The sequence below is a fragment of the Balaenoptera physalus genome, assembly GCF_965194825.1.
Source record: "Balaenoptera physalus genome assembly, chromosome: 10".
Taxonomy (NCBI): domain Eukaryota; kingdom Metazoa; phylum Chordata; class Mammalia; order Artiodactyla; family Balaenopteridae; genus Balaenoptera; species Balaenoptera physalus.
In genome coordinates, this window is record NC_138889.1 from 88,003,799 (window position 1) to 88,031,688 (window position 27,890).

A 27,890-nucleotide genomic window follows, 5' to 3' on the forward strand; every position below is an offset into this window, starting at 1 on the left:
TAAGAGAAATGCAAATCACAACCATACTGATATTATAATTGTTTACCTATGAATACTGGCAAAAATTTTAAAGTATAATAATATATTGAATTAACAAGTTGTGAGGAAGTGTACTTTCAATATCAAGGATTATTAATGGGATTTCAAATTATTACAACCTCTGCGGAAGGCAATTTGGTTAAAAAAAATCCTTCATACTCTTTGATCCAGCAATTCCTCATCTAGGAATAACCTAGATATATTTACAGATAGAAATGACATGTACACATATATTCAATGCAGTAATGTTTGTAATAAAACAAGTTTGGGAGGAACCTAAATGTCCTTCAGCAGAAGACAGATTAAACAAAATAAGGAATAAGTACTTGTAAAAAAAAAAAATACACACTCTAAAATTTACTTTGTTAAGCAAAAAAGAAAAAAAGCAAGGTGTAAAACAAAACCTAAGAGGCAATTGTTCATGTAAAAGGAGAGGAAAAAAAATAAGCTGAATATTTTTCACTGGGGAGGGGAATTGGGTGACTCAAGGATGGATAGATGAAAAACTTTTCCCTGTAGGTCCCTTTCATATCTTGGGTTTTTGAACCATATTTTAAAATATACAAATATGTATTTTAAAACTCTTTAGGTAATATATAACCTTTTGGGGCTTCTCTCATGTTTAAACATATTTCTGTATTTAACCATCAATTCTTAAAAAATAAATTCCAAATACTCTAAAAATGTATACAAGTAATAGAACATGTATTATGCACACCGGTATTAAGATGTATAATATTGTTAAACTATTTAACTCACAGTATTTTTTAAGGCAAAGGATTTTTGCAACATCTAAATACCTAGTAGAATTTAAGCATTTGTAAAAGAAACAATCAACCATAACACAAACTGATAAAACAAAGTACACAAGTACTACCATAAAATTTTAACTTATTTAGTCAGATAATTTTCAAACCTAAAAATGGATGTTAACTAATGGAACAAGACACTGATGTCACTCAAGATTACTTAAAGTGTTTTATAAAGTATTTATAACATTTAATAATAAGATTATTGAAGTAATATAGATGGGTAAACATCTGAAAGTCAACATTTACTTTAACAAACTGTTGCATGCTGGGAAGACTGGACAGCTACATGTAAAAGAATGAAATTAGAACACTTCCTAACACCATACACAAAAATAAACTCAAAATGGATTAGAGACCTAAAGGTAAGACCGGACACTATAAAACTCCTAGAGGAAAACATAGGAAGAACACTGTTTGACATAAATCACAGCAAGATCTTTTTTGATCCACCTCCTACAGTAATGGAAATAAAAACAAAAATAAACAAATGGGACCTAATGAAACTTCAAAGCTTTTGCACAGCAAAGGAAACCATAAACAAGACCAAAAGACAACCCTCAGAATGGGAGAAAGTATTTGCAAACTAATCAACGGACAAAGGATTAATCTCCAAAATATATAAACAGCTCCTGCAGCTCAATATTAAAAAAACAAACAACCCAATCCAAAAATGGGCAAAAGACCTAAATAGACATTTCTCCAAAGAAGACATACAGATGGCCAAGAAGCACATGAAAAGCTGCTCAACATCACTAATTATTAGAGAAATGCAAATCAAAACTACAATGAGGTATCACCTCACACCAGTTAGAATGGGCATCATCAGAAAATCTATGAACAACAAATGCTGGAGAGGGTGTGGAGAAAAGGGAACCCTCATGCACTGTTGCTGGTAATGTAAATTGATACAGCCACTATGGAGAACAATATGGAGGTTCCTTAAAAAACTAAAAATAGAATTACCATGTGACCCAGCAATCCCACTACTGGGCATATACCTTAAGAAAACCATGATTCAAAAAGACACATGCACCCCAGTGTTCACTGCAGCACTATTTACAATAGCCAGGTCATGGAAGCAACCTAAATGCCCATCGACAGACGAATGGCTAAAGAAGATGTGGTACATATATACAATGGAATATTACTCAGCCATAAAAAGGAACAAAATTGGGTCATTTGTAGAGACGTGGATGGATCTAGAGACTGTCATACAGAGTGAAGTAAGTCAGAAAGAGAAAAAAAAATATCGTATATTAACGCATATATGTGGAACCTAGAAAAATGGTATAGATGAACCGGTCTGCAAGGCAGAAATTGAGACACAGATGTAGAGAACAAACGTATGGACACCAAGCGCGGAAAGTGGCAGGGGGTGGGGGTGGGGGTGTGATGAATTGGGCGATTGGGATTGACATGTATACACTGATGCGTATAAACCTGATGACTAATAAGGACCTGCTGTATAAAAAAATAAATAAAATTTAAAAATTAAAAAAACAAAACGACTGTTGCATGCCACAATCTTTATAAACTTCTGGCACTAAACCAATCAAATAAGATTTACCAATTTATAAGTTAAAATAAAAATAAAATTCATAATCATTTTCCTCAAAAAAATGAAGGTAAAAATATAACATTAATTACAATTCTAACAAAAGACCTTTCATCTATGAGAACTTTCATTAGAAAAGAATGACTTTGGAGGGAAAATCTTATTAAGAAAAATATTGAGTAATCTGGTGGATACTACCTAAACAAGAATATTCTTTATATATATATATATATATATATATATACACACATATATATATCATTTCTTTTAGTTTGAGGAAGTTATATACTATAATGGGAAATGTCAAAAAATACATATGTGGCCTCTTGCCTTCTGAGATGGCCCACACTCTGTCTGTGGAGTGTGTTTCTCTAAATAAACCCACTCTTACCTATCAAAAAAAAATATTTAACTTTGACAATGTTATTTTATTAATCTCGCCTATAATGTCTTTCTTCACCCCTATAAAGATTTTTCTCCTGCATATAGAACTTTTGACAGGTTTGTTTAAGTAAACTGAAGAGGCAATTCCATTGTCTTCTGGCTTCTACTGCTGCTCTTGGGAAGTTGTCAACCTAACTGCCATTCGTTTGAAGGCCATTTGTCCTTTTGTTTCCAGCTGCTTCTGAGATGGGTTTGGTTTTCATTGTTTTTCTGTAGTTTCATTCTGTGTCTACATGGGAATTTTTCTTTTTTTAATCCTGTTTGGGATTCATGAAGCATCCTGAATCTGCTGAATTCTTTTAATCACCCTAAAAAAATTCTTAGTATTTATCTCTTCAAATTGTACTTCTGCCCAATATCTCTCCTCTACTTCTGGAACTTCAGTTAGACACATTTTCACTCCATCCTTTGTGGTCTTAATCCTTTCATATTTCCTAGGTCATTGTTTCTTTAAACTCCAATCTGGATTTCTTCAATCCTCCAATTCTCTCTTCACCTGTGTCTAATCTGTTATTAACCTAATTCCATCTTAATTCTAGTCTTTGAAGTCTTTGCAGATCTGTTTCTGCTGTATCTGTTTTTTTATTACATGATTAGTTTTTAACAAGCAAACTCCTTTTCCTTGGAAAAATATTCATGGATATTCTTCTGTGGCTTAGGATGAAGGTGCATTCCTCCAGAAAAAGTCTGAGAAAGATTATCAGGCACCTAGTAGCATAATTCAGGTTGAGGCCACCTTACGCATGGTTCAAAAATTTTTTGAACCACCCAAGTTATGTTTATTTGGACCACAAATCCATGCAAGTGCCAATTTGTTGAAACATCCCAGGACTTCCCCATTCTGCTCTGCTCAGGACCACAGCAAACTTCCTCAGTCTTCTAGGGTTAATAAGGCAGCACAGATTTATTTCTGGTTCACTGTCATCCTGAGTATTACCTACACACAGCTTTAGAGGAAGAGGGTGTCCTGCTGGGCAAGCCTTGGGCTTTGACTTTTGCTACCTGAACTCCTATAAGCATTTGAAATTGAAGCTCAATTTCTCCCAGTTTGACAAAGGCTCTCAGGGTAAAAACAGTTTAGGAACTCAGCTTATCTCCCAGCATTCCTATTTTTGTTTGTGTGTGTGTTTGTTTTCCAGTTAGGTTTTGGCTTGGTAATTCTTCACTATGCTGTCAGTTCTTCAAGACGTTTTAAAATTCTGCCCGGCAGCCTTTGTTTTCAGTGAAACCATTTATCTGAGTAACCAAGCTCACCATATCACCCAAATCTTCTTCAATATATTTTATTAACATCTGGCTTCAAAAGAATTAGGAAAAAATTCTGTATGCAAATTATCTTGAAAAGCAACTAAAAACTTAAAAATCCAATGTTCTTTGAAACACTAAATTTCAAAGGTTAAGAAAATTACAGAATTCAATAAACCAAATATATTTCCTCTAATGTACTGGAGAATTCCCAAGTGTAATTCAGTTCTCTGAAATACTTTATAAACCAGCAATTTGAGTTTACCCTTAATATTTGCCATGCCAAAGTAAGTGAAGTTTGGGTGAAAGTTACAAAAACAAAAAGTAAAATGATAAATAACATTTTAACACAGAAGTACTGTTTCTAAGGACCATAACTGGAGTAATTCATCTTTTATACTTGTTCTCTTTAAAATAAATCTATATAAAGTTTATGGATTAAGTTAAAACAGGAACTTTCTATATTTTTAAATATCTAGATGTCTTAAAGAATTTCCACGCATCAACTGGATGTTGGCATTGTGCACATATACATTGGTCCAAGTGAAAATGGGTGGGTAAGAATTAAAATGTTTATGCTTTACTAATTTGACAAACAACCTGTGAAATCTGATAAATCAAGTTGTGAAAACTCCTGTTTTTATCTCATACATACACATACAAATGTCTCAGAAGTTTTACTTCAATATATACACCTAAATCTTTCTTGTAACCAGTCAGGCATTTATTTTCTGTATCAGGTTTTAAAGTTTTATCTGAAAGCATTTCAGAATTACAAACAAGCAATTTTTTTTTAAGGTACTTCAAAATGCTAGGTAAATTAGTAATGCCCTTTTGTAATTCTTTAAAATTGGATAATTCTTTAAAAACCTTTCTTTTAGGTCATACATCAAGATAGAATAATTGTAAATGTCAATGATGCTCATTCTAAAATACTTAAATGGCTGAGGGTATTAGACAATTCAAAAGGATAGTTTCTTTGTATTTTTAGAAAAACTGTAGAGACATTTTTAAAACCTGTGTTAACAGTAAAGGTATTGGCCACGTATAATTTGATGAAAAATAATACATTGTTATAAATTATGTCACACTCTAATTCTTAGAAATTAAAATTCAAGTTGCAAAATAATGATAAATTCAGTTTTATTTCCCATTGTGCATTTTTCACCCAACAAATATTTAGAGTGCCACTATGTGCCAAGCATTGTTCTAGATTCCTGAAACATATCAATGTATAAAATACAAACTATAATAAGTAAACTGTTCAATATACTAGAAGATAAGCACTATAGGTGAAAAAAAATAGAGGAAAGGATGAGTTTTGAGGTGTTGGGAATGGAGGTGGCAATTTAAAATATGGGCAAGAGCAGATCTCACTGAGAAGATAACACTTTTACAAAAATTTGAAGAAAGCAAGGGATTTTGCCAAGCAGCTATCTGGATAAGTATCTTTAGAGCAGATAAAATAGCTAATGTAAAGAAAAGCCTTGAGGTGGGAATGTGTCTAGAATATTTAAGGAGGCCAGAGTGACTGAAGAAGAGACTTTACTATGTGAATTATCTATCATGCAGCTATCAAGCACAAAATTTTATACTTAAGTGGGTATCCTAGTATTCACTCCGTACATTTATTTTCTAATAATTATTCAACCTATCTGAATTTATGACTAAGAAATAACTGATTCTTAAACATATAAAAATGTTACTTTACAGATATCAATTCATTAAAAATGTATCATTAAAAAAAAACTATATTCAATTTCTACTTGAAATAGGACCCTGGTTATTGTTTTTGAAGATTCCAATCAAGAGCCAGAACTCGCTAATTCAGCGATCAAAATTCCATTATAATTCTCAACTACTTACTACTATAAAAACATTGTTTCATATAATACCAATGTCTTTCTAAAATATACAATATTATCATTACACCAATACAATTCTTATTAATACTTCCCTCCTCATATTAATTTAACATACTGCCATAGATAGGCAATCTACCCTCCCTAACAGATTTTTGGACTTCATGGAAATTTGAAAATTTAGAGAATGAAATTTACAAACTTTTTCGTCAAAAAGAGAAGTTTGAAACACAGTTCTTGTGCTTTCACTAAATTTTAGTCAGTCTTTTAAGTATTCCCAAAATATTCACAAGATATCAGAACATGAGTTTCAGGTTTTATCCAAAACCAAGTTTCAATCCTCAATACTATAATCAATAAAAGTGTAAGTGGTATTTTAAAAGTTTTGTCCCTTTGGTGTAACTGTCCCTTTTAGTACACACTTGCATATTAACTTATGTATTTAACCAAATAAAAGGATAGTGTCCTATACATTTCTTCATTAATAAAATTCATGTAACAGATGAGCAATCTTTTTTGTGTGTGTGCAGAAGTCAATCTGGGAACTATGTTATTGGATAAACTAGACATACTGACAATGTGGTATCCTGGGACTGGCATTTAGTAAAAACAGATTTTATTCATGGCAAAAATTTTTCTAGGAACCAACTTTTTCAAAGTAACTACTCAAGTCTAACCTACCAATAAAACATAACTAATTTTCTCCCTTTGAAAAGGCTTTGTTCCTCCTCCAAAATGAATACTCTGGTCAATTAATGTCATTTTCCTCAAACTATATGAAGGCTATTATAGAGAATAAAAGGTTTCATAGCTTCTTAACTCTATTACTTTCTTAAGACTCAAATACAAAGTAAAAATTAGTAAAACCAAGAGAATTTCTAACCAACATGCAATTTTCTTTGAAAATTATAAAGGAAACCTCCCCTCACTTAACTTCTAAATTTCTGTAGGCATCTGAGTTTTAAAAGAGGCCCACAATTATAAATATCACAACTTACGGTTTTCCTAGAGCAAAATTACATTCACATAATACTAGCCATTATGAAATTTCAGATGTTCATACTTTTTCTCCAGCTCTATTTTCCTAACAGCTTAGCTGCAATTCTAGATTAACTATTGAGCTAGTGTTCTTGTAATTAAGAAAATTTTCATGAAATAGTCACAAGTCATCTGTTTACAATACTGCGAAGGGCTAGAAGCAAAACTTAGCTTAAAAACTATCAAGCTGTTTCAACTTCTCAAACAGAGCATGTTTTTTCTCCCTTAATCACTGAGACCTCGGCACTAGTGCTTCTCTGCCAGGGATTCTGTGTGTAATTTCATACTTCCATTTAGAAAGTCTTGTTCCTCATAAAAAGGAACGAAATTGTTATTTGTAATGAGGTGGATGGACCTAGAGTCTGTCATACAGAGTGAAGTCAGAAAGAGAAAGACAAATACTGTATGCTAATCCAAGTATATGGAATCTAAAAAAATGGTACTGAAGAACCTAGTGGCAGGGCAGGAATAAAGATGCAGACATAGAGAATGGACTTGAGGACACGGGGAGGGGGAAGGGTAAGCTGGGACGAAGTGAGAGAGTGGCATGGACATATATACACTACTAAGTGCAAAATGGATGGCTAGTGGGAAGCAGCCGCATAGCACAGGCTCGGTGCTTTGTGACAACCTAGAGTGGTGGGATATGGAGGTGGGAGGGAGATGCAAGAGGGAGGGGATATGGGGATATATGTATACGTACAGCTGATTCACTTTGTTGTACAGCAGAAACTAACACAACATTGTAAAGCAATTATGCTCCAGTAAAGATATGTTAAAAAAAAGTCTTGTTCTTCTAGAGGATTTCCTTGACCCACCCTCACATACACTCCCCATGTTTTCTCAATCAGAGCACCTACCACCCAGTATTATAATTGTCTCCTACACCAAACTGTAAATTTGTTCACTAATGTGTCCATAGCATCTAAGTGTCTAGCATGCATTTACTCAGTAGATACTTTAAAGTTAATTCCATCTTCCCCTGATATATAAAATGAAAGAACCTGAAAGAAGGCGTTTTCATGTATGTTTTTACCCGAAGCCATATAAAAATTTATGAAAATATATAGATGGTGTAGGGCCTGAAAATATACCAGATGACTTTTTTCAGAATCCATAAATTCAACAGTCAATTGTGATACAGAAAAACAGTGTAACACTTCAGGCAATTTTATCTGAATATAATCCAGGCAAATATATCAATAGGCATCTGTCTTCATTCTACCTACTGTTTTGGATACTTTTAAGGACTCCACATGTAAAATTACTTGCCAAAAGGACTTGCTAACAGAATTCTGCATATTTTAATCTGCACAGAATCTCCTAAAAGTTAAAGTACAACTTACACTTTTCTTCCTATCCAAAAAGTATCATCCTATCCAAAAAGAATAAGCATTACAGAATACATGAAATTTCTAGTTCTTCAATTGTGGGAAACTTAGAACTGCTAAATTCTCTTATAAGGTAAGTAATTTAAATTTTGACATAACATTATAATGGTTTATTTAGAATCAATTGAACTGTATCAGGAAGATGCATGAAGATATTTCAGTTTTCAGTGACATAGTCTGGGGAGGCACGCAAAAAGCATGTCTTGAATTTCTAAGTCTGATAAACCACAAGGTTCAAATAACTGGAAATGCTGATCTTCAATAAATGTGATCTTCCCATTAACTATAGGAATTAACACCCTCTTTCACTTTTTCTTAAAAAGGAAGCTAGATATTGTGCTCCCTGCCTTTAATCTTTCATTTTTATTTTTTCATGAAGTTTTGCTTCATAACTTCAAACATTTTAAAGATCTCCCCTCTAAAAAAAAAAAAATCACAATAAAGTACAGACTGTCCTATCAGTAAACTTATTTTGCAAGACTTCTATGGAAAGAAAAGTATAGAGATAACCGTTCAGTAAGCAGATTGAAAGGTAACATACTTTACCTAAATTCTAAATTTTGGCCTTGATTTGAGAAAATTCCATCCTAATAAAACTCCTAATTGCTAAATCAGAAACGAAAGGTAAAATTTCTTGTTCTCACATTAATGCTGAATGTAAATAAATATTTAGAGCTATAAAAAATACATTCTTAGAAATTTCTTAAAGGGTCAGAATTGCTAAGATTTCCCGCTTTTGTGTTCGGAATTCCTTTCTACTACTTGAAATCTGAACCAAGTACATAGTGCAGAAAAGTTTAAAAACCGTGAAGGGTAAAAACAGAATTTTGCAAAGTAGAATTTTAGAACTAAGATTTTATACAAACTCTAAGATGCAGTTATGTGTTAGTTATTGTACTATGCCATCTTCCAAGATATTCGTAGCAATTTTATGTGGTTTTGAGTAGTTATACATATTTTTTCAAATGTACCCCCAAATCCTAATAGCTAAATAAGAATGCAAGAAACACTTGAGCAAAGAAAAAAGGAGTCAGTTATGAACCTACTATTTAGCTATTCTACAACTGTGTTTTAGGTCCTTTAGGTTGTTAGTACAGTGGTTAATGAGTAGGAGCCCAGACCTAGGAATTAGATTATCTGAGTATAAAGCCTCCAGCTTTCCTATTTACTTCCCAGTAGCTTAAACTTTAGTATTATCTTAGGAAAGCTATTTAAGAACTCTAGATCTCAGAAAAGCTGAACATTTGAAAAAAATGGGATAATACTTACCTACTTCAAAAGGTAAACTGTGATTAGTCAGATATCCCATGTAAAGTACTAAACACAGTGCCCAGAATATATTAAAGGCCTAATTATTTTTAGCTATTACTGTTTAGGCAAGTAATCAGAATAAAGAAAAAAATCACTATCAATAACAATTGAAAATCAACAATGGATTTTTTAAATGCACTCTTTATTTCTAAAAATCTATTCTAGAAAATGTTTCACCTCTAAAAATATCATCCTCACACACTCTTCTTTTCCTCAAATAACGTGCACATAGAATTTTTTTTCCATGAAATTTAGTAGTTTTGTAGATCTACACTTAAAATGTGATATAATTGAAAAACACCTGCTTATTTCTAAGAACAAGTGCAATCCTATGCATATTTTGGGTAAGATCCTCAAAACTTTTAACTCACTGCAAATATATTTAAATTTAGAATAAAATAAGTTGCCTCTTAGTAATAAAAATATAAAAAATTCCCACCCCACTCTCTAATATCAGGATAGTTATAAAGACAGCTCTTGTCTATAATTGCTACTGGAATGTTTACATTTATATCATAATTTACAAATTATTGGAAACAACACTTGAATTCACATTAGTTTTCCTACTGGGAAGGGAAAGGAACAAGAGTGTGAAATAATATGAAATCTTGTTAAATTTAGTAAAAGGCACAGCAGAAGGACCATTATAAGAAGATAAAATACAAGTGATTTCATCCATCATAGAAATAGGGCATTTTAGAAAGAATATGAGACCGTTGGAAAAATATAAACATGAGCCGAGTATGAAATTATATTAGAACACTGTTCCTTTTCAGTGGGATAATGGTACTGTGGTTATGTAGGACAATATTCTTGGTATAGAGAAAGATAAACATGTATGGCAAAACATAACATTGAATCAAGGAAGAAGGTGTATAGGTATTTACTATAATACTTATATTATTCTTTTGACTTTTGTTTCAGAATTTTCATAATAAAAAATTGGGAAGGGAAAAAAGAGAGAAAAATTAATGGCTTCCCTAAGGTCACATTGATTCAATGGAAAAGCTAAAAGCAGTAAATCCTAGGTCACCAGATTCCAAATTCTGTGTCATTGCTATTCCTCCACACTATCCTTTGTAGAGTAAAATTTACAAATTCCTTGCATTTCTTTAAATAAATTAACAATTACTTAAACATCCTTTCCACACTAGCAAAAATTATCAGGCCACTGTCTTAGTAATAATGGGGAGAATTCTGACCGTGCCATTGAGACACAAGGCAAATAACTACCCCAACTAACTATAAAACATTAAATCACAGACACATATATAAATAAGTTCTTTCAACTTGGAATGTCTGTTCTTTAAGTGTAAATCTCATTAACTATTCTGTGAACTCTGGGAAATTCAAATTCATAACTGAACAGCTTACTTTGGGGAAAATACCACTTCCATGCTGTAAGCACCCTTTAATTGCTAATAGAGAAATTATTTCCTTTAAAGTGTTAACTTTCTAATTTGTACCTCAAACAACGGAGAATTTAAATAAGTACTTGAAAAATATAGCATTTTCAAACACAAATATTTATCCAGATGATCTTTTTGACTCACTTTTTAACCTGTTTTAACATCAAAGATCTCATGACTTTTAAAACACGTATTAATTCTTACTTGAAATAATTTGCCATTTGGTCAACTAAGTAAATCAATATATTTATTTCCCATAACCTACAATGATTGTTATGAAAATATACAACCAGTTAAGTTTCTATATGAGTGGGGGAGCAAATTTTTTAATCTTCCCCTTATGATTTGTGAGAGAATTTAAAAGCATTACTGACAGAATATATGATTTTATATTTGGAAAACTTGCTACAATCATAAAATGCACAAATCTTGTAAATCATCCTCTTTTCTAACTATTAGTAAGCTGTTCAAAAGAAAAAAAAATGAGGGCAAGGAGAAGCTAGTACTTTACAACAGTTTTCAAATACAAATAAGCTTGAACTTTAAGTACGTATTTATATTCAACAATAAATACACTGAAACACCCTAGATAATGTCAGAAAAACATCACTGATTCAGGCAAAAATCGTAATAGATTCAAAATTGAGTGGGCAGTTGTTGAGACACAGGATTTTTACAGAGACTCAAAATATCTCCCCACTATTTTATTAGTTACAAAAGTAAAAACAGTAAATACACAGTGGAGAAAACGGTCAACACTGACATCATCAATAAGTGGTAAATGAACGTCACGTGCCTCTGAAGAGGACACACAACCATTTGTAGCTTTTCAGCTATACTGTATATAACCTGAATCTAATAAGGAAATATCAAATTTAAGACTGAGGAACTGTTCAACATCCAAGGAGACTGGAGAGGAATGACAACTATATACAATGATCTTGGATCAGATTCTGATTTAAAAGAAAACTGCTCTAAAGGGCATTATTAGATCAAAAATTAAAGAAGAAAATGGACTGCAGATTAAAATTCTATTAATGTAAAATTTCCTGGGTTTCATAAGTTTGTTTACGTATGAGAATATCTTTGTTATTAGCAAATACACTGATGTCATGATGTATGCAACCCAATCCCCTATGGCTCACGAAAAACAGAACTGATAAAGTTTATGTCAGATGTTAAAAACTGGTCAATCAGGTTAAGTGATGGACATATAATTTGAATCTTTAATCTAAAAGAATGATAATCTAAATAATATGTTTTAAGCATTTTCTCACCTACTAACATTCTAATTAATAGAACCACAAAACCTTAAAAAAATCACTTATTACACAATAGTTAAAACTGGTAATCAAAGGAAATGGTGGATGAAAGAATTAAAATAAACGTATAGATAATACAGGAAACCAAGTTATTTTGTTGGCAATCTTCCCCAAATATTTTTAAGCTCTTCTATGACAATCTACACTTTCACCAGCTGTTCTGTTAAGGTAATGTCATTTTTGACATTTAAGTTTTATGAAATTTGGATATTACTTGAGTACTTTTGTAAGTATCATTGGTGGCAAAATTCTCAGTTATAGCTGGAGAGAGCCAACTCTCTTGAGAATAGACATTAACTACAAATACTAAAAATACCATTAAAAAATCACATTTCATTTAAAAACTATCAGAAGCCACTAAGGAAAAAATTTTTTTAAAATAAAGGGACATGAGTTAAACGCACTCATCTGTGTAATGAAAAATTTAGAAATGAATCGGAACTGAACTACAGGAATAGTTAGAAATAATGAATGGTTCTCTGTGACCACAATCCATTTTCACCCCCCAAAAGAATGAGAAAGTCTTTTATATTACAAAGACTCAAGTACTATTTAAATGAATGGATGTTAGCTAACAATCTGAAAATATGAAGATGTGGTATTCATATGTTTAAAAATTCTCAGGAGTAAGGGTAAGAGTCAGCTATCAAAAAAAGCTGCAGTAATCTTTTTTTGGGGGGCCATGCTGCACAGCATGTGGGATCCTAGTTCCCAGACCAGGGATCGAACCTCCAGGGATCAAACCCGTGCCCCCTGCAGTGGAAGCGGGGAGCTTTAACCACTTGACCCCGGCACGAAAGTCCCTGCAGTAATCCTTTTAAGCCATAGCTTAAGTGGCCCTCTCTTAACACATGAGACTTCCTTACAAGTTGATTCTTAGAATTTGGCACTTAGGTGATTATATTGTGTTTAAAATAAAAAGTTTATGGAGTTAGAAAATCAGGCTTCAAACCCAGGAATAAAATTAAGTTCAAAAAAAAAAAAAAAAAACTGACCAAGTTTAATAACGCAACCACACTGTCAAAAATACTACCAAGCAAATAGTAGATACCTCTAAAGATTACTTCTTGATTGATTATATACTGATTGATAAATCACAACATGGTATAGTCAAAAGAACAATCACTTTATACTCCAGACAAGTACAGGGAGTATTCTGCCAGGTATGAAGTATACTCATGGCAGTAAGATTCAATTATTGCCCTCTAAAGATAGCCTCAATGACCAAAACTGGCTACCAGAAACACCTAAACATAACAGATCCTACATGTCCATCGTTTGGAGATTGAGTCAGCAATGCAGGAATAATAATTACAAAGCCTGAATATTTTAAAAGCTTCCCAGGTGACACTGAAGTTACGTTATTTGCAAACTTTGGCTCTAAGGGATAAGAATCTCTTATTTTACACATGTATAAAACAGGGGGCTAAGCTAATTCATCTTTCAGCTCTAAATTTGATTTAAACCTAATATTCATTTTGGCTTTAAATATGTAATACATACATAGCCATAGTCTGTTGAATTAAAAAAATTTCAAGAAAACCATCATCATGAAATAGTCAGCACTTTCTTTCTTCAAATTGAATATGAAAAAGTTACAGAATCTGTCATCATATAAGACCATTTCCCTTGTTATTATGTGAGGTGATGGATGTTAACTAAACACTGTGGTAAGCATTTCGCAATACATACATATATCAAATCATTATGTTGTACATCTTAAACTTATGCTGCATGTCAATTGTATCTCAATAAACTGAAAGAGAAAAAAAAAAAGACTGTTTCCCATATACAGGAATCTTTAGACAAAGACTTATAATAATGTTATCCATATATGCTAGGGCTAAAACTTTGTATTTAAAAAAAAAGGTTGTAACTGATCATGGTCTGTAACATGAATAAAAAAGTATTAGGAAGATTAAGAATAGCTTTGGGACTTTATCTTTGGACCTTTTTACATTTCAAAGTAATTATTCCAAAACAACATTTCAATACTGTCCTTGACATCAGACTCTGTTTTCCGAACAATCACTTAACATTTCCAAACAGAAAATTTTTCTTTGGAGGTTTCCTAGCATACAAAATGGTAAAACTTACCCCAGGTTATGCTTTCCTGAGCATTAGAAAAGCCGTTTAGTTTCTCAACAGGTTGTATTCAAAGCAAATATTCACCATTTTGTTGAATTTGCTGCAGATTCTGAATACGTGGGGGAAAATTTTATACAGAATTTATTATGCCATTATACTAACCGACTATTTGTTTTCTGCTCCAAAGTTGCTAAGAGTAAAAATGTTTAGTAATAAAAGTTAAAGTTTAAAAAGGAAGTTATTTACAAGCAAATAAATGCATTCTTGTCCACATTTAGAAGTGCAGCTTTTCATAGACATCACTAGTATTATTTCAGACATCTTCATTTCTTGGAAATGCCTTGCGCCCGACTCATTCATTTAAAAGGAACAGCTGTTTGCAAGTTGAAAGCGCACACTAAACCCATCAGAAAACGCTTGAGCCTTTATGAGGTCTTTTTGTCTTTTAAGAGAAAGTCAATTAATGGCCACCAGGTTCCCTTATGCTCAAAGTTAGAACCAAAACCGCAGAGCACCCTAGAAAAGGCTTTTCGTGTTCGGGTTAGTTCTGTTTCCAAATATGGAGGTTTCTAACGCCACAGTATTATAGAAGGCTTAGGGGAGTTTGTGTTTATTCATGGATGCCACAGGTTGGAGCCTACCTTTAATGAGTATCTCTTGGGATGGCGAGGGGGTTGTAGAGCAGATTAATCCCCCAAGACCTTACTGACTACAACCCCCCGTAATTTAAAACACTAAGTACTTGGTATTGTATATTACTATGTTATTCCATAAATGCCCAAGAAATTTAGGCTAAACTACTACCCACAGGGAAACCTCAAACTGCATGATCCAATAGCCCTTTATGTTTCACAACAAATTTTGGAATGTATATACTTAAAAAAAAAAATCTGGTTAGAGATGGCTTTTCCAGATTTTCAGAATATACCATAATTCTTATTAGATACACAAAAACAGAATATAAAAAAGCCTGGCTAAAAATTTTAAGAGTCTTTGAAGAGGGGGAAAAAATGAACCTTTTTTCCCAATATTCTTATGAGTGACTCAATGATTATAAATTTGTTCTATAAAGAAATATAAAAATGATCAGGTTGATTAGTACAAGATTTTGCCTGAAAATAAAGGGCTGGCTACACTTCACATAAAATAACAAATTACCTAGAAGACATAAAGAATAAAAAAACAAGATTTTTTTTTTAAGAGAAATTTTGTTATCTGAATTAACTACGTCTTTTTGCAAATAGTTTTATTTTGCAAAGCCTGGGGTGAAAAGAAAAGGCTCCAAGGGAAAAAATGTATAGATCATGTTAGTGGAAGTGACAAAACCTAAACACCTATGCTACAATAATGGAAGGGAAGATGAATGGGATTAGATATTTCAGTAAGACCTAAAATAGAAGTTTACTACTTAAAACAGTAAATGTAAATAGTTCCTTTGTTTTAAAAATAGTATGTAATTATTCATATCACTTTCAGATATTTGATCACTCAGTTCAGTGTTTGCAAAATTTGTTTTCTTTTATACCCCTACACTACATTTATACATGCATTTAAGAAACTATAGATTAAAAAGCATATTGCATTTTAGAGAACAATCTGAATAATCACACAGACATGGACCAACATTTATTACAAACAGGAAAAGAGCAGATCTATAAGAAAAGAGTACAGATTTTTTTAAAAAAAAAGATTGCAAGCTGAAGTATAGAAAAGAAATCTATATGATAATTAAAATTTTTTTTCTGCATTTAAAAATCACATTGCTCAATATATACAAAACATTATAATACAGTAGTTTAAACTGCTACTTAGAGGAATTAAAACAGTATTGACAGTGGAGAAGTTTATTTCAATTTAGGTCACCCATGTTCCATCCTGAGTTCACTTCGATTTTCCAAGAAGAAAGGTATTTTTAAAAGTCATTTTTCCCAAGTAGAAAGGTTATTTTGAAAAACTGAAATATGTACGTCACAACTCATTATTTATAAGAAAAGGATTCACATTAAAAATTTTTTAATAAAAGGCAATCAATTCTCTACATACTTTTATTAAAGAATTACAGCTTTCACAGACAGCAAGATACATTGTTGCTATTACCAGCAGCATTACCGTCTTCATTTCTCCTTCAGCTAACAATAAAAAAAAATCACCCTTTCATAAGAAAATTTCTTATGAATGTGGCCCAATTCAAAACTTACTTCTAACACTAAGTTATTTGTAGCTTACATGCTGTCACATTGATTACCTAGCTACATGAAGAGCTACAGAAACCAAAAGGGGAAAAGCGACTTAAAAAATGTAGCAAAACTATAAATTTGCTAATATTTAGTGACCCTTCTGACCACTCTAAAAAGGGGTTCTTTAAAGAGCACTTAGGCTCTAAATGGGTATTTCACTTAACTCTAGTGTTTAAAAACTCCCATTTCTTAAACTCTAAAATATACTACACTGCAGATTTAAGACATCTGTATATGAACTAGGGATGTACTAAAATGTTTCCTTTACTAAAACCAAGCAGCAGCAAAACTATTTTCATATCATAACAATTTAGACTCTATACTTATAACTGCCATCACTTTAAGAAGAGCCATACAATTGTTTGCTCTTATGATATGGCTAGTAGCATTTTGGAATTCAAGAAGAAAGCAAAGAATTTCAAGCAGTTGAGGCGAAATGTGATCTCCTATATAATATATACAACATTAAAGTAATTTGGCTTAATTTTGAAATTATGTATGTATTATAAATATATAGATGTTGGTCCTAAAGGAATTTTACCTCCAATAAGCAACAAAAATAAAAGTGGGTAATGAATTAAGGATGACATTTTAAAGTTCAAATTTTACACAAGTAGCTTTTTAGCAACTAGTATTGCTAAATGCTCACTGATATGAGAAAAGGTGATATACTGGCAAATATTAAAAATATGACTGTCATTAACTTCTTTACTAAAAATTATTTATAATATGCTCCCATTTGCAATTGATGTTTCAAGTTTAAAAGTAACCCCCCTACTCCCCAAACCCCTAAAACATACCCCGCTCCTTTGCCACTTTGTTCTTAAGTAGGATTTACAAGAAATTTCTCTGGGGAAGCAAATTATCTCATTTTTAAAGATGTATGTATTTTCTATTAGAAAAGAACTAAATGTATTTGGACTCACACACACTGGTTTAACTGAACATAAACAATTTTCCCACCATGAAGTACTGAGTTACAACAAATGTATTAACAAAACTTTATTTTCTTGAGAGTGCATACAGGATGTTATGTAAACTCTGTTAGTATTATCTTTAAAGACATTCTTATTATTACTTCAGATTTTAATGTAGTATAAATATGTGTCTTCTCCAGAAATATTAAAGGCCACATTGGGTGATATGGCCAAAGAAAACTTTAGCCCCTCACAGGCTAAACAAAGTACAAATGTGAAAATAAAGAGAAAATTAAGAAAGAGGAAAACATAGCTCAGGATATGCATTTTTAAAATTTGCATTCAATGTAACATCTTAATTCCTAAACCAGAAATATAAATTTTATAAAATACACATATATATTCTTTACCATTTTTTTCTCAAAAAGTGTTTTATACATACATTCATATTTGTGTGTGTATGCGTGTGAAACTGCAAACATTACCAACTAAATCAATCAGGCAACTGTTAACAGCTCTGAAATATTACATGAAATGAGCCTGTTATTTAGACAACTTTCAGCCCTCTGGAATAACATCTGGTCTCAGAATTTTTTTTTAGAATGCAGTTTGTATTTTTAGCTAGGAAATGGGAGAAACAGACTCACTGTGCTTATACTTACAGAATGGGGTATCTAACAGCCAATTTCAGTTTCACTTATGCTATAATAAAATGCATGAATAATACTTGAATATTTGAGAAACTGAAAGAAAATTCTAAAACTCAGAACGTATTACTTCATTATACAAAAACTATCATGTACCAATTATGTTAATTTCTGATGAGTTTGCATATAAGCTAATATGTAAAGTCAAACTGGAATGAAGACCAAGTAAAGGTGATCCTGGCTTCAGCACACTTCAGACAGGCCTATTCACTCACCTGGTGAATTCCACGCCAGTCTACTCTGATGATTAGATATACTAAAGGAAGGAAATGGTCCCAAAAGATAAGTGATAAAACCTTAAGGATATGGTCTTGGTCCAAAACCACAACCAGACTCCACATAAGGTACAATCTCTCTCACACATACAAACACACATACCACATACGCAACCACACAGAAAAAATTTAACACACACACAATGTTCCTGCTATTGTCCAGTAATTCCCCGCCTCCCAAAGTAATACAATATAAACTACAGCACAAATACAGTGAGTACACTGTAGCCTCAATTTAAATCTGCTGTTGGTTGGGTCCATTTCTGAGGGACACATCACAGGTCACACTGTGTTGTGTTGAAGTCAGTACTGCTGATGACTAAAGCCCTTTGATAGGTCCAAAACAGACCCACATGTTATCAAATTTCAGCTAGTGTGGAATATGTTATGACGAGGCTGCAGTGTACTTGATTATGTTGAGAATTTATATTACAAAATTAATACTCAAATAAGAATACTGCTTAAGTCATAAAAAGAAATGGATATCACTTTCAGCTTAATGTGGATATCAACTATTCCCATCTTACCCCTTACATCTCATTAATATATCACCTGAAAAATGACTACTTGGTGCCAACTGTTACCGATACATTTACACTTTATTATCATCTGGATTGCTAATTCTGGTCTTCAAAAATGAACATTTCCCTTCTAATCATAACCAAGAATGGGGCCTTTACTCTTTAAAATAAACATGCCTGACTTCAAATTTCAAGAGAGTTAGAAAGAAAAAAAAACAAAAACAAAGTATCATTGGGTAAATTATGATTACATAGGTTTGAGTTCATATTAGCGTATTCCTGTATAATGTAAACTTTATCCTACAGAAAAACGTTTCTTTAAATTATTGAAGTGCTTACATTTATTGACAAACCATGCATTTTCACAAAATTAAAATCGAAAATAATTTTTCACCTAAAGGTTTCATTTAACCAGAGACACTCAAAATACCCTATGAAACTAAGTTAACATTTCTGTATTTTCTTATAATACCGTTCATATTAGTTTGTAAATAGGAATAAAAAGAAAAATGAGTTCTAAATAAATGACACAGGAGGCAATAAATTGACACATGACAAGTAAATAAAAGGCTAAAGCACTCCAATACCATTGAAACTGTTTTAATGTTGTTGCAACTCCAAAATGCAACAATCATCAGCTTGTAAAGACCCAAATTTCAAAAATTCATTTTAATTACTCCTTCATACCTATTTTACAAAATAAAGGCAAGAGACATTTTAAATCCTCCTTGTCCTAGTTGTGCTATCTATGTTCCTAATTTGTTTTCTATCACTATAGTGTATGTTGCAATTCCCATCAAAAGCTATGTAAGAAAAAATAAAATAAAATATTAACCTCTGCTTCAATGTACAGTTTCCAGAATCTGCCAGAACTGGGGAACTGGGCAACAAGGCGTTCATAAGTCTTCCGTGCTTTGTCTATAGGTTGATTCTAAAATTGAAAACCAATAAACAGCATTTACAATGTTAGGATTATAAATGTATTATTTACTGCAGAACCAAGTAGTGTGATTGGACCCATAGAGAAGGAAATGTAATCCTATATCACTAAACCTGTGCCTCTCGAATGAGAATGCTCCAAGCGTCAAGGTCATAGGGATTCTCTTCTAATTTCTTTTCGGCTTTCTTCACTTTCTCTGGGACATACTCAGCTGCCTAGGGAGAAAAAAAACAATGAACTGAAGTTACTGTTTTAAAAATCTCAGGCCTAATTTAATTCAAGCACAACATATCAGCCCCCAGATGCAGTATCACAGTACAAAGCATAAAAATGTCCTCTTATAAAAGAGGCCTGTGTTTCCTATAATCTATATATACTATCTTATCATAAATCTCTTGCATAATAACAAAATCAAGTGAACACATACTTTTAAAAAACATTTTTAAAACTTAAATAAACCCATCTTTTACATGAAATAATAAAGAGCAGCAGTTCTCAAACTTTGTAGTCTTGGGACCCCTTTTATACCCTTGAGTACACCAAAGAGCTTTTGTTCATGTGGGTAATTTCAGCATTTACCATATTAGAAATTAAAACTGAGAAAAATGTTAGATATTTATTCGTATACAAATAACAATAAAATTATTTACATGTTAACATAAATAACATTTTAATGAAAAATAACTATTTAAAAATTCAGTGAGATTATGTTACATATATCTGCAAATCTATATAATGTCAGACTTCAAAATGCAGCTGGATTTTCTTATCTGCTTCTGCACTCAACCTTCTGCAATATCAACTCATGTAAAAATTCCACTGTAGACTCATGAGATTAACAGTGAAAAAGGCAAATAATGTCTTAAATTTATTATGAAACAGTATGAATTCACAGGTCCTCTGAAAAGTCTTGGGAACCCACAGGGTCCCTGGACCAACACTGAGAAACACTGCTATACAGAATTCATCCTGAGCCACAAAGAAAAAGCATGAAGTGACACGGAAATTTTATTTTTGATGTGAAAGTTTTAAAAGCATGATTTACAAAGTGTATATACAGCATAATGAAAACTATAAAAGAAATCGATAATAAAACAGACTGAAAAGATTGTACTAAAATATTTAGTAGTCATGTCTGGGTGACAGGTGGTAGAAGTACAGGTGATTTCCCCCCCCTTCTTTTAATATTTTCTAAACTCTTTAATAAGGTAGTTTTATTTTTCTTATAGAAATATAATCTTTAAAAATTAATACCTAAAAGAGTAGCTAGGACCTGAGGCATAAATACAAGTATTACTTCTCAAATTGTTCAGAATACTGTGTGCCACAAAAAGAAAGTGATACTCAAAAAATTCAGATAAATGTTAATTTGTACTAAGTTTGGTTTTACCTTTTTTGTAGGACTTCTTGAAATCCATAGTAGGGCAATAAATATCAGTAACATTCAAGAGGGGATAGAGAGGGAAGCATTGCCCCAATACCTTTCTTTTTCCTTTTTTTTTTCCCCTTAGTGGCAATTAATATTTCACTAAGCAATTCTGTCAAAATAGCAGTTGGGAAAAAAATTTTCAAGTCTTGTGTCTAGGGGAAAAAAATTACCTGGAAGAAGTATACTTTTCTTTGGAATAAATCAGTTTCCACCACTGATAAGTATACATTTAGAAAGAAAACCATGTTTTAAAAGACTAATATAATTTTGTATCAAAATTAGGATATTCAACTAATACACAAGAGCTTTGTAAGTAGCTTGCTTAAACTACTTTAGTTTAGAAACTAAAACTGGAAAAGTTTAATAAAGGAGGACCACTGGTCCCACCCACATATTAGAACATAAAATGACAAATAAAGAGTACTGCAATGGTGATAAATCACCAGATCAGGATGGTTCAAAAAGAGGATATATGGAAAAACAGCAAATAATAAAGGTGGCATTTCAAATCAGAATGTTGGGTTATTCAATGCATGGTGCTAGAATAACTTTATCAAAATAAAGTTGAATTCCTATTTTACCCTTTCTACCAAATTAATTTCAGATAGATCAAAGATTTAAACATTAAGAACAAAAACACAAGAAAGAACCATTGGAAAATATACTGAAATGTATCTTTGCCCAGGAAGGCTCTTTAAAAGCCTCTGAAAAGAGTAAACTTAATTCATAAAGTTTATTTACATGTGTGCATGGGAAAAGTATCACAATGACAGTGAAAAGACGAACTTAAAAAATATCCCCAACACACATGGCAAAGTATTAAATTTATTAATATAAAGTCCAGTCACTAAAAATCAGAAACTCAAAAAGAAAATGGGCAAAGTATTCGAACAGTTCATAGAAAAAGAACAATGAACTTTAAACACTTGAAAGCAATACAAATGTAAGCCACAAGATAGAGATCAAGGGTGTTTTTGTTTTTTTTTTAAAGATTTTTTTTGATGTGGATCATTTTCTTTTTAACATCTTTACTGGAGTATAATTGCTTTACAATGTTGTGTTAGTTTCTGCTGTACAACAAAGTGAATCAGCTATATGTATACACATATCCCCATGTCCCCTCCCTCTTGCGTCTCCCTCCCACCCTCCCTATCCCATCCCTCTAGGTGGTCACAAAGCGCTGAGCTGATCTTCCCCTGCGATGCAGCTGCGTCCCACTAGCTATCTATTTTACATTTGTTAGTGTATATATGTCAATGCTACTCACTTCATATGTGGACCATTTTTAAAGTCTTTATTGAATTTGTTACAATATTGCTTCTGTTTTATGTTTTGGTTTTTTGGCCGAGAGGCACATGGGACCTTAAGCACCCCGACCAGGGATCGAACCTGCACCCCCTGCATTGGAAGGCTAAGTTTTAAGCACCCACAAAGGTGTTTTATAATTAACATTGCACTGGCAAGGATATATATCAATAGAAACAGACATTCTCGAATTGTTGGCAGGAACAAGCAGTAATATTGACCAAAATTTAACATGAATATGACCCTGAATTCCAGTTCTGACAACTTACCCTACTCTACACGTACACAAAGATGTACACAGGAGAGTAATCAGCTATGTGGTTGTTTGTTGCTGTGTAAGACTAGGAATAATTTAAATAATCATGTGTAAAAGAACTGGTTAAATAAATTATGGAATCTGTAGTCACTAAAAGGAACAAAGCAATGCAGCTCTATAAACAGCAACATGGAACAATCTCCGTAACAGCTGGTTAAAAAAATAGGAGTGGATGGGGAGACACACACACCACATACAAGTGTACTTCACACACTGTATACTCTTCTGCTGTTTGAATTTTTACAGTTCACCTGAGAAATATTTGTTCAGTGCCCAGTGTGTGCCAGACATTGCTGAATGGGCACTTGGGATACAACAAAATAAAGATTTCTTTCAAACGGTTTACTTCTTGACAAACTTTAAAAATACTTTAAAATAAACTAGGATTCGTAAGATATCAACTATAAAACGTTAACGGTAAAATAAGTAAATCTGATACAGGAACTTTAAATCAGGAATTAAAAACCAGCTAAATTAATCAATGCTAACAATTAGTGCTTCAAAGCAGTCTGATGGGAGGCCAAATCACTCAAATCCACTTGCTGAAAATTAACCTACCAAAATTAGATTATGTATGCCATAATCTGCAAAAGAACAGAGAAACCCAGAAGATAGCATCTAATATCTGACCAGCATAATTGCAGCAAGTATAAATGTCTCCTTACAAAATAAAACAAGCCATTCACTTAGTGATTCTCAACCCTGGCAGCACATCAGAATCACCTGGGGTAAAGGGAATATAAAAAGGTGCTCAAGCCTCGCTCTAGATCAATTAAAACTGAATCTCTAAGAAGGAGCCTGGACCGTCACTATTTTTAAAAAAAACTCCCCAGGAGGTTCTCATGTGCAGCCTCAGTTGAAAATTATGGCTCTCTAAGGATTCCAAACTTTTTTTGTGTGTGCTGCTGCAACTTCCTGCAATCTAACGAAGCCTATGGGCCTTTCTAGGGATAATGTTCTTAAATACACAAAATAAACTATGCAGGATTTCAAAGGAAACCAATTATACTGAAATATAATTATCAAAATATTTTTAAACAAAGTTTACATTGTAATAAATACTTAACACATGAAATAACAAAATCTAGTTGCGAGTCTAGTGATGAGTGCCAACAGTACTTTGAATATGTCTGTCCCAGTCACACAGCTGTTGCTAACACTACTAGTGTGGTTTCTTGCCTACATTCGTAATAGAAGGAAAGGCTCAATTTCAGTTAGAGATTAGTGAAAAGTTTTATTTTGCCCATTCAAGTTCAGGGAACCCCGAAAATTCTGCCCACAGACACCTGGGGGAAGAGGTTACCAGGGACCTAAGAACCCCATGGAAAGGATGTTGGATCAGATATAAAAAAAACATCTATTGAGCATCTACTATGTTAGTCATTAACTATCACTCCTCGTTAAGTAACTGATAACCCCATTTCATAATAAAAAATATAACTAAATTTTACACGAATCTGCCCAAAGTCCAGTTAGAATCCGGCAGAACTATGGCTCAGCTCCTCGCAGAACCTCTTATGACCCTAAATGTTTTCCTCTGGACAAGGATGTAGTTAAATGTTCATAAAACAATCTATTTAGATAATTCTCAATCAACTGAATTAATTAACAATAGAAGGTAACCAAAATGGCCAAGAGTATCCTCTGGTAGTTAAAGGCCACATTTAATTCTCACAATAAAAAGTCGTTCATCGGGCTTCCCTGGTGGCGCAGTGATTGAGAGTCTGCCTGCTAATGCAGGGGACACGGGTTCGAGCCCTGGTCTGGGAAGATCCCACATGCCGTGGAGCAACTGGGCCCGTGAGCCACAACTGCTGAGCCTGCGCGTCTGGAGCCTGTGCCCCACAACTGGAGGGGCCGCGATAGTGAGAGGCCCGCGCACCGCGATGAAGAGTGGCCCCCGCTCGCCGCAACTAGAGAGAGCCCTCGCACAGAAACGAAGACCCAACACAGCCAAAATAAATAAATAAATAATAAAAATAAGTAAATTAAAAAAAAAAAAAGTCATTCATCATCACAGCTATGAACCAACTGGGTAACCAAGAGCATAACATTTTTGTTTTGTGGCCTGGTTACCACACTGCTGTAAAGCAAATGAAAATTGAACAGTTTTCTAGTATCCACAAGGAGACTGAGCCTCCATAAGGAATGGACTTGTAATATTATTTCCTGAATCTGTTGCCAGATCAGAGAAATAGGTCACTTTAAGAAAATTTGTGCCAAGTTTCCAGTGCCCATTTGTAATGGAATGAGGTCAGAACTCTCCTTAGTTATAGCAAAAGAAGAGCCGTCTCATGCTTACATGTCCCAGAAACATTACTATAAAGAAACTCTATCAAAATCCAGCTTTTGTCTTTGGAATATGTAATCCCATTATCATTCTTCAGGGGGATGATAATGGGGAGTAGGATGGGCCCCAAATCAAATGAGCAGAACAAAAGCTGGACTAGTTCAGTTCCCAAGGCATGCACGTTTAATGATACTAGTAGGACAGTGGGAACTTCTTTGATTTGCACAATTTTAAAAACCAGAAAAATAACACAACTGTAAGGAGTATACACATACACACCAACATATACTATTTCAAATGGGTACAAAAATCAGAAAAAATTGTGAAGTAGATGACGGACTTTTTTTTGGTGTAAGGCGAAAATATTGCTGAGGAACTACCTCCAGTATCTGTTCTATGAACTGTTTTTCTAGTCGTAGTGTACTGCTAAAATATCAACTTTTCTATGTGAAGAATAACCCATGTACAACTGGCTTAAAGTATGGCGATAAGATACATTATACATGTTTGACCTTTTTTATTTTTAATTATGGCTTTATTGAGACATAATCACATTCCATAGAATTCACCCATTTAAAGTGTAAAATTCAATGGCTTAAATTTAGTATATTCACCATCATAATAAATTTTAAAACATTTTTATCACCCTAAATAAAAACCAGTACCCATTAACAGGCAATCCCATTTCCCAATCCCCCTAGCCCTAGGCAACCACCAATCTACTTTGTTTCTATAGATGTGCAGGTATTTCATGTAAATGATATCATACAATGTGTTTTGTTTCTGACTTTCACTTTGCATGTTTGCAAGGTTCATGTTTTATCATATATCAGTACTTTCCTTTCTATTGCTAAGTATTCCATGAAATGGATATCCCCCATTTTATTTATTAATCAGTTGATGGACATTTGGATTATTTCCAGTTTTTGAGTGGAATTCGTTTTGTGTTTTCTTTTGACTTAGGTATATACCTAGAAGTGAAATTCCTAGGTCAAAAAGCAAACCTCTGCATAACATTTTGAAGAACTGCCAGACTGTTTTCCAAAGCGACTGAACCATTTTACAGTCCCACCAGTGTGAGGGCTCCAAATTCTCTACATCTCCACCAACACCTGTTATTATCCATCTTTTTGATGATTATAACCATCCGAGCAGGTGAAGTGGTAACTCATTGTGGTTTTGATCTTTATTTCCCTGGTGGCTAATGAAGTTCAGCACTTTTCATGTTCTTATTGGCTTTTGTATATATTTAGAGAAGGGTCTTTCCAGATTGCCCATTTTTAATTCTTTTTTGTTATTGCATTGCAAGAGTCCTTTACATATTATAGATACTAGTCCTTTATTGGATATATGATATACAAAAATTTTCTCCCATTCAGCTGGTTGTCTTTTTACTTTCTATATTTAACCTTTTGTTTTGTGAAGCTAACTCAGAAATAGAACTTATGACATTGTCTCACAGGCTCCCTGCACTATTTCAACAGTTCTCAAACTTCTTATAAAGAATCGCTTTGCACTCTTAAAAATGAGGAACCAGAGATTTTTTTAAAATGTGGGGGTTAAATCAACATTATTATACTAAAAATTAAAACTGTAAAAATTTCAATGTGTTAATTTATTTTAAAGTAAACTTCTGATTTTATTTTAAAATATTTTCCAAAATTAAAAAAAATTAGTGGAAAAAATGGCACTGTTTTACATTTTTCTGATCTCTTTAATGTCTGGCTGAATAGAAGACATCTGCTTCTGCTTTCAACCTATTGCAATATATTGTTTTTGATGAAGTATAAGACCACAAAACTACAATTATGTAGTTGGAAAAGGGAGCAACATTTTTAATAGCCTTTTCATATAACTGTGGATATGTCATGTAGCCTCTGGGAAACCGAGTTAAGCTGCAAACCACTTTCTTTCTATATGATAGCTTAATTTATATTAGGTGGTTGTTAACGGCGTGGGGTGTGGAGAAGTGACAGACACTATTATATTAATGATTAAATAATTTATAATCTTTAATTTCTTCTTTCCATTCCCACAAGTAAAACCTGGACAGGAAAAAAAATGTACTTCTCTTTCTCCAAACAGCTATTTTTGTGGTAAATGGGGGAGGGTGTTATGCTGGAGGTCATATGGAAATTAAGTTAAACTAGAGGTCAGTGAAAATTTAAACCAAGTGATAAACATCAAAAGTATGCAGGGAGGAATGTAGTAAGTTAAAGGATGTAAACCTATATTAGCTTTTTGACCAAGAGTTTTGCTGATTTTTGCAACAGAACAAGCAGAGAAGAGTCTCAAAACTAGTTTTGTAATGAGTACTTTCCACTATTAAGGATAATGAGTAACTAAATATAGTAGGGAGAGGAAAATCAGTAAAAATACTATCAAAGGCCTAACCATCCTCAAATAATCTGCAATGTTTTTCTCCACTTATTTTATC

At 32.9% G+C, this 27,890-nt stretch overlaps 1 protein-coding gene across 1 annotated transcript in view; it reads right to left on the reverse strand.

The window, feature by feature from the left end:
* The window catches only part of CSTF3 (cleavage stimulation factor subunit 3), a 73,046-nt gene that overhangs the window by 39,169 nt on the left and 5,987 nt on the right, over window positions 1–27,890 (reverse strand). Inside the window, exons 2-3 of the mRNA XM_082410476.1 lie at window positions 20,227–20,328; window positions 20,009–20,104 (exon numbers count right to left, since the gene is read on the reverse strand). Of these exons, the coding sequence (XP_082266602.1) occupies window positions 20,009–20,104; window positions 20,227–20,328 (198 nt within the window). The remainder of the gene's footprint in view (window positions 1–20,008; window positions 20,105–20,226; window positions 20,329–27,890) is intronic.